The sequence below is a fragment of the Psammomys obesus genome, unplaced genomic scaffold, assembly GCF_907164565.1.
Source record: "Psammomys obesus unplaced genomic scaffold, mPsaObe1.curated_primary_1811, whole genome shotgun sequence".
Lineage (NCBI taxonomy): Eukaryota > Metazoa > Chordata > Mammalia > Rodentia > Muridae > Psammomys > Psammomys obesus.
The window spans coordinates 368,131-380,882 of NW_026594014.1; the positions used below are offsets into that span (position 1 = coordinate 368,131).

Below are 12,752 nucleotides of genomic sequence, written 5' to 3' on the forward strand. Positions count from 1 at the left end.
CACACACACACACACACACACACACACACACACACACACACACACACCTGACGGGGGCAGGGGGCACCAAAGACAAAATGGCTGAACCAAGGACTTCCATCTGACCGGTGGTATAACCGAGGCTCGTCACAGGGCCGATCACCTACCCAGAGTCACACTTGTAAAAGCAGCAGTGTTGAAGAAGAGACGCACAGAGCACGGACAACAGGCCCTGCCCCTCCCCTGCCCTGCCTCCATGAAGCACACTGGGCATCGCAGCCCTTTGTCTCAGGCTTCACAGGGCCGGCGTAGTGACCAGCGTGTCACAGTCCTGTGGGCTCTGGACTATCCCTAGACAGGCAGAGGTGAGAGATGTCTGTCTGGCATAAGACAGGAAATCCCCTCCTGACCTCAGAGGATCAGCTGAGACTGCTTTCCCTCCAGTCACATGACCCCTCCAAAGGGAGGATGAGTCATCACCCCTTCCACGACTTCAGAGTGGCCAGTTAGAGAACAGGGCTCCTTCAAAAAGCAGCAGTGACTGCGGTTAGACTACCAGAAGAACTTCCTGGTATCATGAGGCATGTGGAAAGGTGATGAAGGACAGGAAGCCGCTCACTCAACGTAGGAGGCATTCGGAAGGATTCCTTCTTGTTCTGTAGTGACAGCCCCTCAGCTTCCCTTATTCTCGAAGACAAAGGGGGACTACGGCCGGCCGTGGTGAGCAACTGGCCTTAAGCAAATCAGGAGCCGGGCACTGTGGTCAAACCGGAGGTTGCCTCTTGGTGCCTCTACCCAAAATAGGGAGAATTCTGCTCGAGGAAGTAGCACTCTGGGCTAGAGCCTCTGTTGGGGGCTGGGGGAAAGCCACCCAGATTCAACACAAATTCTGTCTTCTGTGCTTTCCACACCCACAGCCCCAACCCAGGGAGACAGCCGGAAACAGGAAATGCCTGTTACCCTGACTGGCTGGGGAAGATAGAGGGGTGGAGGGGTGGCTGGCTGCCTTCCTACAGCCCTGTAACCTTTCAGGCTCTGGCTGGATCGCCTAGGTAGCCATGTAGTGGCCCAGAGAGAGGGACCACCGGAGCTTTGAAGTGGAAAAGCTGGTGACACACTCTTCAACGGGACTCTAAAACATCCTGGGAGTCAGGCTGCCTCTCCTCTCCCCTTCACCTCATACCCCAGCAAGCCCTCCACATCTAAGTGCCAGGTTAACCTGATGGCTCCCGGCTGAAGTTGGAAAGTAGGGGATCTTGGACGGGTCATCATGCCTTGGTTTCTCCAATCAAAAATCAGGAATGAAATCACAGTGTGCTGGAATATACCTGTAATCTTAGCACTCAGAAAGATGAGGCAGGAGGATGGCTGTAAGTTTGAACTACATAGTGAATTCCAGGTTGGCCAAGGTACCACAGTGAGACCTTGCATCAAAATGGGGTTGGGAAATAAGGAGAGAGGGGAGGGGGAGAAAGGGAAAGGAGGAGAGAAGATGGTGTTATGTAGCAATTTCCTTTAACATAAAACCTTCCACCTTGGAAGGAAGCTCATTAAGACACAGGATGTGTTAAGAAGAGGTAAAACGCTCTCTCCTACAGAGAAGCATGTTAAATTAAGTTCAGGAAATAAACAACAGGAAGCAAACAGAAAGTTCCTAAAACAGAGCAGATTGTCTGGGCTCCTTTTTCCCCCAAGCACAAGCTGTAGAGACTGACCGCCACTCTCAGACAAGCTCAACAGCCCAGAAGAGGTTCAGACAGGACAAAGCACCTGGAAGAGACAGAGAGCAGCCGGAATGTTTGGAAGAGATGCTGTGCACCCGCGGAGCTGCCTGCAGGCCTTGCAGTGCTCTCTGGGTCTCCCGCTTTCCTGAGTTACCAACCATGCTAGGCTTTGGTGATGCAATGTCATTGAGTCATTTCTGCCCCTGTATGTGACCCCTCACCCACATTCCTATATGTAACCCAGTAACTCAGCGATCCACCGAGGTGGACTTGAGTCATGTCCTCACTCTCCTCAGCTGTCGGCTCTATGTCTAGGGTGATGGGTGAGTGGACATGTGTTCACTTCTCCCCGGAAGACATGTTATTCACATAATAAATATAAGGGAGTGGAAAGGGGAAGGGAAGGGTGAAGATGAAGGAATTGGAAGAAGAGCAGGGAAAGGAAAGGAGAAAAAGGAAGAGGGAGAGAAGGACAGAGAAGTGATGGACAGTGTGGGGAAGAGTGGTGGACAGCGTGACCTTCAATGGCACAGGTGCAACCCTTTTAAGTCTCCCATCTTCTACAATGAGAAACAGCAGTTGTGAAACCTGTGCTACTGACAAGCAGCTCTACTCAAAAGAGAGACAGAGAGAGGTATAAAAATACCTGAGGGCTGGGGTGTGGTCAAGGGTGGAGCCCCAGCCTGGAATCCCCCAGTGAAGGGCTGTTTGGATGTGTGCACATGGCTGCAAGTACCATAGGAGGCCAGAAGAGGGCACTGGAGCCGCTGAAGCTGGAGTTACAGGTAGTTGTGAGCTGCCTGATATGGGTACTGGGACCTGAACTTGGTTAAGGTCAGCCAGCGCTTCTAAAGCCTGAGCCATCTCTTCATCCCCCACCTTATTTTTTTAGAGACAACGTCTCTTTCTCAACCTGGAGCTGGCTCATAGGCTTGGGTGGCTCAGCAGAGGTCCCCAGCAATCCTTTTATCTCAGCCTTCCCAATAAAAGGATTACAGACATGCTCCATCATGCCTGAGAGGCTCAGGTCCTTGTGGTTGCAAGCCAAGCGCTCTTTCCCCTAGCCACCTCCTGGCCCCCACAGCCCTGTTTTTAAAAAAAAAAAAAAAAAAAACAGCTACTGTTGATCTTCTGTACCTGTTTTCAGTACCCCACACCTGTCCGCCATGGTGGTGTGAAAGTGAACAGGTGTCACCATCCCTTCTAGACCCTTCTGTGTAGTGGGGCTGTCTTCATCAAACCTGTCTCTCTTCCCAGAGACTTGAAGTCACCTACGGTGACTTATCTCAGCTGACAGGATGAAAGTGCCGGGAGAAGAGCTGAGGGACTGGTGATGGCAAGCTAGATGATCTGTGATGACCAACACAGGAAGGAGCCCCACCTCCCAGGCTTCCACTTAGTCCGCTGTGCACACAGAGGGCAAGCCTGCACGCCCTTCCTCAGGAGCTATTCACCTTGTGTTTCAAGACAAGGTCTCTCACTGGCCTGGAGCTCATGGATTTGGGTGGACTTCTGAGCTTTGTGCCCCAAAATCCCTGTCTCCATCTCCGCTGTGCTGGGATTACAGGTGGACAGTACCACACCTAGCTTTTTTTTTTTTTTTTTTTTTTTACCTGAATGCTGAGGATTTGAACTCAGATCCTAGTGCTTGCAAGGAAAGCACTTTATGGGCTGAGCCATCTCCCCAGCCACACACTTCCTGAAAAGTGATTGTCTCTGAGCCATGGTTGGTTAAACTCACAGACATAGCATAGTCAGATATGAGGGAAGAAATGGATTACATCTTTTCAATTCATTCATTCTTTTATGTTTCATTTGTGTGTGTGTGTGTGTGTGTGTGTGTGTGTGTGTGTGTGTGTAAGTCATTCTTTTCTTGCACCGTGTAAGATCCAGGGGTCAAACTCGGGTGGTCAAGCTAGCCAGCAAGTGACTTTACCCACTGAGCCATCTCACTGGCCCTTATCTCTGTCTCTCTCTCTCTCCCTCTCTCTCTCCCAGTATCACCCTCTCGAGGGCACAGATGCACGTGTATCTTTCTCTTCCAGCTGTGTACCCCACACCCAGCATGCCCTCAGTAATGCTTGCTGACTCAGCAAAGAGCTGACTGGCTGAACAGGAGCCTCCTGTGTGCTCTTCCCGGCCAGGAGCAGTTCGGAAGCCGCTATGGGTCTAAGACAAATCCATCGCGTAGATTTCCCTCTGGTTTGGGCTACTTCTTAGCAGAGGAACAGAAATATGAGCAGAGAGAGTGTTCTGCGTTACTTCCAACCACGGCACCCTCCCCTCTCACTACCCCTTCCTCACCCCTTGTCCCTGCGAAGGCCTCAGTCTTTCATAGACTGCTGATTCGAGGAGACAGAGCAGAGCGGCTGCAGCTCTTCCTTCCTGCCTTCTTCCTTTCTTCCACTTTCCGTTTAAATTAGATTTAATCATGGGGGGGGGGTGGTGAGTGTGCGTGTATGGGTGCTGTGCATGTGTGTGAATGTATGGTATGAGCTGTGCCTGTGTGCACATGAGTGTGGATACATGAAGCGTGTGTGTGCACGCCTGTGTGCATGCGTGCAGACCAAAAGAAGTCAGCAGCGGGCGACTTCCTTCCTTGCTGGCTCTCCATCTTCTATTGTCAAAAACTCCTTAGCTACCCAGTGAATTCAGGGGCAACCTGGGCTATATGAAACCGCCTCAAAACATTTTCTTTATTTTTTTCCATTTTTTATTTTGATTTTTATTAATTAAACTCTATTCACTTTGTTCCCCCCACCCCGTGGCCCTTCCCTCCTCCTCTCCCAATCCCACCTTACTCACCTCTCTCTACTCAAGCCCCTCCCCCAGTCCACTGAATGGGGAGGTCCTCCTCTCCTTCCTTCTTATTTTAGTCTATCAGGTCTCATCAGGAGTGGATGCATTGTCTTCCTCTGTGGCCTGGTAAGGCTGCTCCCCCCTCAGGGGGAGGTGATCAAAGAGCCAGCCACTGAGTTCATGTCAGAGACAGTCCCTGTTCCAATTACTATGGAACCCACTTGGACACTGAACTGCCATGGGCTACATCTGAGCAGCGGTTCTAGGTCATCTCCATCAATGGTCCTTGGTTGGAGTATCAGTCTCAGAAAAGACCCCTGTGCCCAGATGTTTTGGTTCTGTTGCTCTCCTTGTGGAGCTCCTGTCCCCTCCAGGTCTTACTGTTTCCCCCTTCTTTCATGAAATTCCCTGCACTCTGGCCCAGAACTTTCTCTTAATAAACTGTGCTGTACTCATCTTGCTGGGTGTTGCCGTCATGATTATTCCCTAATCACTGAGTGTGTGGCTCCTTCACACACGCACAGCACACACATTCTGTCAGCTGTGGGGGTCGCCTACAGGTGACGTAAAAGCCAGCAGGGGACGCAGGCAGGTAAAATAACACAGCGCCTTCTACAAGCTGATCTTGGAATCATGAAGCCAGTCTCTTGTGTACATATGGCTTGTCAGATGGCTGTGGCACCACAGGAGAAAAATACATAAGAAAATGATGAGGATGTGGCTAGGGAAATGACTCAGTAGGGAAAGCACTTGCTGTGCAAGCATGAGGACATGAGTTCAAATCCCGAGCATCAGCATAAGAGCTAGGCATAAGCCGGGCATGGTGGCACACACCTTTAATCAGAAAACCAGGAGGTAAAAGCAGGCAGATCTCTGTGAGTTCAAGGCCAGCCTGGTCTACAAAGTGAGTCCAGGACAGCCAGGGCTACACAGAGAAACCCTGTCTTTGGTGACACTTGTGACTCCAGCACTGGGGACAGTGCTGACAGGAAGATCCCTGGGGATCATGGGCCAGTCTCGGGGGGGTGGAGGGGGAGATAGCAAAATGGTTAAGAGCATGCAGTGTTTCTTTAGAAGACTCAAGTTTATTTCCCACACCCACCGGTCACTCCAGTTCCGGGGGTGCAGGGCCTTGGGCTTTGCCTGACTCCTGCACACAAACACACATGAACTCACAGACATGTATTCACGACTGAAAAGAGAAAAAGCACTTGAGGAAGACCACCCATTGGCAGCCTCCGGCCTCCAAGGGCATGTGTACAGGCATGCACACGTGTGGGCACACAAAGCACTCAGATACACGGAGGAAAGGAGAACGGTTGAACAGTGCCAGGAAAGGCGGGATTTCACTGAAGAGCTGGGAGCCTTGCTGAGAGGCGGATGTGTAAGCAAGGCTTGAACGAGGTGAGGGGGCAGCCAGGTGGACGCCGGCGTGAACACTTTTCCAGCAGAGGAAACAGCCAGCCCAAAAGACCTGAGGCACGACTGTGCTGGTGGCATTGGAGGAAAGGCTAGGAGGCCTTTGGCTGGAGTAGACCGCCAGAGGAGGGTGGAGGGGAGATTGAACCTGGTAGGTGTCCGAGGAATCAAAACCAGGGTTTGTGAAACAAACATGGCACTTGTGATGTCACCACAAGACATTTGTCCTTGAGAGGAAACCAATAATGACTGGATTACTAAATTAACAGTAAGGGGCTGAGGGCATGGTCAGGGATGGAACCTTGCCCAGAGTTCCCCCAGTGAGGGGCAGGGGCATGGTCAGGGGTGGAACCCTGCCTGTAATTCACCAGTGAGGGGCTGAGGCGTGGTCATCTATGGAACCTTGCCCAGAATCCCCCAGTGACAGACTGGGGGCATGGTCATAGATGGAACTCCTGCCTATAATTCCCCCAGTGAAGAGCTGGGATCCCGCATTTCTCAGAGGTACAACACTGGTGTGGCTCAGGAAGTCCTAAGTTTCATTACAGTTGAGACAAACAAAGAAATAAACAGAGAACTGAGTCATGGAGATTTTTCAACAACTTCCTGTAATGTTTAGTGTCATCAACTTGACCACCTAGGGGGTTAGGTAGGAGCCAGGCCTCCAAACACCTGTGGGCCATTATTTAACCTCTGCGTCTGCCTGTGAGGAATAGGAGCTAACTGAGATGGATAGACACGGTAACTGTAGGCCACACCATGGCTGGGGCCTGGACTGAAGGAGAGAGCGAGCTAAGCACCAGTGCTCTCTGCTCCCTGACTGCTGGTGCACTGTGGCCAGCTGCCTCACTCCATGCCCTCCCTGCCACGACAGACCTACCACGGAACCTGGAACCTAAAATGTCTCCCATCATCCTGGCATGCAGTCCCCAGCTGATGGCACTGTGTCATACGGTTTAGGAGCCATGGCCCTGTTTGAGAAAGTATGTCCCTGGAGGTGGCTCACGGGGCTTGAGTTTACTCTTTCTGCTCAAGACAGGAGTTCTCAGCTCTTCCTGCTGCATGGCTCTGCCTGATGGTGATGGATTCTTATCCCTCTGTAGCCATAAGCCCAAATAAACTCTTCTATAAATTGCTTTGGTTATGGGGTGTTTTATCCCAGCAATAGAAAAGTAACTGAGACAGTTCCCCAAGATCCTATAACCGGAATTGGGACTCAGAGCATACCAGACTGCCAACCTCAGGGCCCCACACTGTATTCCACTGAGCCCATATTGAATCTGAGAGATGAGGTGGGGTGTGGGGGTGAAGGCCTTTAATCCCTGCAGAGGTGGAGGCAGGCAGATCTCTGTGAGTTGAGACCAGGACAACCAGGGCTCTGTTGCACAGAGAAACCCTGTCTAGGAAAAGAAAAAAGAAAAAAGAGAGAGAGAGGAGAGACTCAGAGATGAGCTGCCACTCACTGTGGGGTATTCAGCAGCATCATTGACCTGCACTCTGTAGGTAGCAACAGCTTCCCAGCCTCCCTGGGCATGACAGTGAGCTCAGGCACCCCTCACTCACGAGTGCCTCCCTCCCTCACGAGTACCTGAGGTTAACCAACTCTAAGGGCCTTAGTGGGTGCAGCGCCCACCCGAAGGTATAGCTTTGTACAGGGCTGCCGTCTGAGCCAAACTGTCCAGTCTTCAGGAGCTCAGTTGTGGCTTCTTACAGAAGATCGTGGAAGTTGGGCTTGTAGACCAATAGCTTTCCCTCATAGGAGGACGGTCAGGAGGGGTCTTTGGAGCCTGACCTGAGCATCCAGCTGCTGGCCCCTAGCACTGTCTGCTCTTGGCCTCGGGGTCTCAGGGAGGGGCTGGCGCATTCGGCTTAGAAAGGCTCCGTCGCACAGCCACAGCAAAACCACCATCCACACGGTGTGCATGGCGACTGCTGAGGTCACTCTCCTGCCCATAACCGCCTGAATTCCTAGCTGCTCTTTGCACGTGTGCACTTGGGGAGAAGCAGGAAATGACAGAAAAATTCAAAAGGGAGTAAGTCCCAGTGGAGGCCGTAGCTGAGGGACAGTGTTGGGGGCTCCATTTCCACGCATCTTCATACTATTTCAATCACACGGATGCATCATTTAACCAAGCACCTGTGTGTCTCGAAGGTACTGTTGTGCGCTCTGACCGCCAAACACTGTCTCACACCCCAAGGACAGCACTGCACTGTGTCTGGACTGCACTGTGTGTGTGTGTGTGTGTGTGTGTGTGTGTGTGTGTGTGTGTTTCAATCACATGTGGGCATGGAGTCAGGTGTCCTGGTCTGCTCCTCTCTGCCTGATTAAGAACCTGAAGGTAGGCTGGCAGCCAGAAGCCCACAGCACTGGGGTTGCAGGGAGGGGCTCAGGGCCGTGCCTGGCTTTTTAACGTGAATCAGGTCCTGATGTTTGCAAATGCTGCTACCCAAGCCCCTAAACCCGAGCCAATCACCCTGCTAACTTTTATTTTAAATTCAGGCATGCCACCCAAGGGCTAGTGACAACAGCCTGCTGTCACTGTATAGCACACACCCTCACACCCTCCTGCATGGATTGCTGGGACTGGGAGCTTGGCAACGTCTCATATACCAACTCCTGCTTCTCCTGAAATCCAATGAGGCTTGCGTCCTAACGGGCACAAGCTCGCCCCAAAAACTTCTTCTTCTCAGACCCTGAGCCCCAGAGTTCCACAGAGGAGGGAAGCACACGAGGGTGACCTCTGGGGCTTCTGTTTCTGTGTCATCAGCCCTTCTGTGGTCTTTGACCTCATGGGCCCTGGCCAGCCTGAAATGCTCTTATCTGACCTGCTCTTATCTGCAACCAGCTGGAAGAGCCACTCCCTGAGCACATGGATACCTGTCTGCCCTACCGCAGGCCCTTTGCACAGGCAGCACTCCCTGCCTGGGCCACCATCCACACTCATGCTTCACCTACTCCAAGGTTCTGCTCTGGTGAGGTTTCCTAGACGCCTTATCAAAAGTGCCTCCAAACGCCCCTTCCAAGAATAGCTTTCTTTAAAGGATGAGCCACCTCCTAAAAATGTATACCTGCCTTCGTTTTCCCATCGATGCCGTTTCTGCCTTTAGAATATAGTGTGTTAGGACATGAGCGTGTGTGTCCCACTCTCATAGTCCCCAGTACAAGGGCAGGGCTTGCCCTGAACAGTAACTGTTTGATGGATGGGTAGAGAGTAGGTGGGTGGATAAATGAATAAATGAATGGGAGAGCAGGTGAATGAATGGATGGGTGAATGGATGCATGTATGAATGGATGGATAAGACAGCCTTGGCTATGACACACGGGGCGAAAGTTCATCTTAAATCTAGCTGGTGGATGGGTGGATGGAAAAAATAGGAAGATGTATAAACATGTGGGTGGCTGAATAGGTGGGTGGCATAAAGTGGGATTTTTAGCACCAGATGTATCAAGTTTGTGCATGACTATCCTGAGGTATCCAGAAGAATGGACCAGGCCACGGTGTGGGGGGAAGCAACGAGGAGAAGAGAGAGCAAAGAGGTGAGAGGGCCAAGAGATGGGACCAGGAGCCAAGAGGACACATGGCCAAAAGGGCAGGGTTATATTGGAATGAGAGGCAGGGGAAGGCAAGTGCAGGAGCTTTTTGGGTATGGAGTGGAGTGAGAAGAGCTGGGGCTAGCCTCAGGTACTGAGTGAGACTGAAGGCAAGCATGTGTTTCAATATGCTAATGCACTAAGTTAGCCATTTGTCCCAAGTTTCTTTTGAACCAGATGGGTAGTTGGGTGGGTGAATGGCTAGATGGATGGGTAGATAGGTGAATGGATGGATGAGTAGTAGATGGGTAGGTGGGTGGATGGATGGGTGAATAGATGGATGGTGAATGGATGGATGGATGGATGGATGGATGGGTGAATAGATGGATGGATGGGTGGGTGGATGGATGGATAGATGGGTGGGTGGATAGATGGATGGGTGGATGGATAGATGAGTGGGTGGATGGATGGATGGGTAGATGGGTGAGTGGATGAGTGGATAGATGGGTGAATGGATGGATGGGTGAATAGATGGATGGTGAATGGATGGATGGATGGATGGATGGATGGGTGAATAGATGGATGGATGGGTGGGTGGATGGATGGATAGATGGGTGGGTGGATAGATGGATGGGTGGATGGATAGATGAGTGGGTGGATGGATGGATGGGTAGATGGGTGAGTGGATGAGTGGATAGATGGGTGAATGGATGGATGGGTGCATGAATGGATGGATGGATAGAGGGATAAATGGGTGGATGGGTAGATCTGTGGATGGGTGGGTAGATGGTTGGTGGATTATATATGTCTACATATATATGTATATATGTTTTTTGCTGGACAAAGGAGAATGATAAGGAAATGGAAGAACTAAATAGTGTTCTCATTCCAACCTCTACAACTTTTTCTCTGCTGCCTCTTAGTCAATGGCTCCTTCCCTTTTTCTTTCTGCCTTCCATATTCCATGGGCCACTCTGTCCTGGCTTTATTCTGCTAACAAGCCCCAGAGGCCCAGAGGGGACTTCCCTGAGGCATCTCCTCTGACACATTGTACATAGTCCATTGGCTTTCACATGCATCTCCATCAGATGCCAAATTTCCAAGGAAGGCAGAAAGAACAGGCCAGAAGCCACAGAGAAGACAGATGGGGAAGGTTAGGGTGAACACTGACCAAGCCTGAGGCATCATACAATCAGGCATAGGGAGTCAGAACAATGAGAAAACTCCTACTGACTCTTCAAAACCCAACCTAAATATCCCCTCTTACAAAAGTCCTATTTTTTTCCAGGCCGTGTCCTGGCGGAGTCCCCAGAGCACACAGGCCTGAGATGCATCTTTTTCTGTCTCCCTGGGTTTAAGAGCACTTTGCAAGCCAGAGCCAAGGTCCCAGCATTGCCCGGTACATATTAGGACTGTTGTTGGCACACAGCTGGTCCTCTGGGATTCACACCATGCACGCTTGCCCTTCAGAAAAATCAGCCTTAGCTATGATGCACAAGGGTAGAAGTTCATCCTTAATTCTGTTTTCCCAACAGCAGTGATTGCCACATCAGAGGCCACCCTGAGTCCCGTCGGAGCTGGGGCCCAAAGTGTCCCATGGCTACTTCCTCAAGCCCTTAAAGCCACTGGCGTTCAAGCAAATGTAGGCAAATCTCTGATGATCTGTAGCCAGCCAGAGGGACAGTAAATGGGGGACAGTGGGTGCTGTGTTTCCTGATCCTCTTAAGGAACTGAGGATGGCTCCAGGGGCCACTACTTCACCCACTGACACCCCCAGAAATATCCTAGAGATCCCAGCAGGCCATTCTCAAGGTACTTCCTTCTCCAGCTACCCCTCCCAGGAGGGAAGAGGCCAGGCCCCAGACACCCACTGATCATCGTTTTCAGGGACAGCCTCCTGGGAGCTGGAGGAACCATCTGTGCAGGCCTAGAAGACTGAGGGCAAGATGGTAGATGTTACACCAAGGCTGTGTCCTTCAGACCCCAGGGTGAGGCCATGTTCCCTTAGGTACAGCCCATGTCCCTCACACCCCATGATGAGGCCATGTACCCCTCTGACTTGAACTATAGTTTCCTTTTCTAGGGCTATCACCACCTCTTCACTGTCCACATTAAAAAAAAAAAAAAAAAAAAAAAAAAAAACAGCATCCCTAGGGAAGGAGAAAAGAGAGTACAAAGCCACCAGTCACATTTCACCATCACCCCAGCCACATTCAAATAAGGATTTGAATACATTTCCTAAGCGCACCAGGGCAGGGTCTGACCATGCCTCCCCTCGAAACAAGGAGAGTGCAGAACCATCAAACTCTGGCACACCCAGGCATTATCGGGATATTAGGCCTGGGCCCTGCATTCAGTGGCCCTTTCTGGGGGATACGCAGAGCCAGGAAGCCACAAGGCTCACATTGCAGCCCCTCACCCTCCGTGGCTCACAGCCCAAAGCCCTGGCAGGAAATGGAGGTGAAGGAAGATGTGAGGAGGAAGGAGGGGGTCAGAAGAGGCGGAAGAGGAGGAGTCACAGGTGGGGGAGAACCAATTCCTGAATGTGGTGGCTCCAACCTTACGCACCCTCTTGGCTATCCACAAGACAACCTGGTACCACCAGGACCCTTCTAAGTGGATCTCAGGATCAGTCTGGGGTTGGGGGAATTTCCCCCCACACCCCCAGTTTGCCAGGACAAATGCAAGCCAACCAAGAGTACAGAAAGTCCTGTTCTGCTCAGCACCTCCCCTTAGTCAGAGCCAGGCCTAGCGAGGCGCCCCCACCCCAAACCCAGCCTGGCCCTGGCATCACCCAGAAGGCTCACCTGGGACATCTGGGGCCGCAGGTTAACCTCCCGCAGGTTGATGGCGTGGGGAAGCAGGTTGTTAAGCAGCTGACACAAGAGGACACCATCCCGCAGTGCTTGAGCCAGCTCACACACCTGAGCCCCTTCCCAGGTCACACGGTGGCTGGGAGGCAGCACCCGGCACTGGATCAGCCAGTGGGTGCACTGTCGCCAGGGCTCCATGGTGGCCGCCTGCCTCCCCCTCGGGGAGGCCCCGCGCACCCTCGCTCCTCCACCACCTCCGCCGCTGCCTGCCCCAGTGGGGACAACTACAGCAGCACTTCCTCTTCTGTGACTGTAACTGTCGCGGGGGTGGGGGGGTGGGGGCGGGGAGGAGCCGTGGGGCGGAGGGGAGTACCTGAGTTCCACCCCCACGCCTTCCACGCACAGCTGCCACCTCGCCTTCCTCCACCCACGCTGAGCAGACCTGGGCACCTGCTGGACTAAGGGTCCGCTACCTCATCCAGCCAT

The 12,752-nt window shown here is 52.1% G+C and overlaps 1 protein-coding gene across 1 annotated transcript in view; it reads right to left on the reverse strand.

Annotated features, from left to right (window-relative positions):
• Window positions 1-12,526, reverse strand: part of Vav1 (vav guanine nucleotide exchange factor 1) — a 41,833-nt gene extending 29,307 nt beyond the window's left edge. Inside the window, exon 1 of the mRNA XM_055617784.1 lies at window positions 12,261-12,526. Within this exon, the coding sequence (XP_055473759.1) occupies window positions 12,261-12,464 (204 nt within the window). The 5' untranslated portion in view covers window positions 12,465-12,526. The remainder of the gene's footprint in view (window positions 1-12,260) is intronic.
• Between the last annotated feature and the right edge of the window lie 226 nt (window positions 12,527-12,752).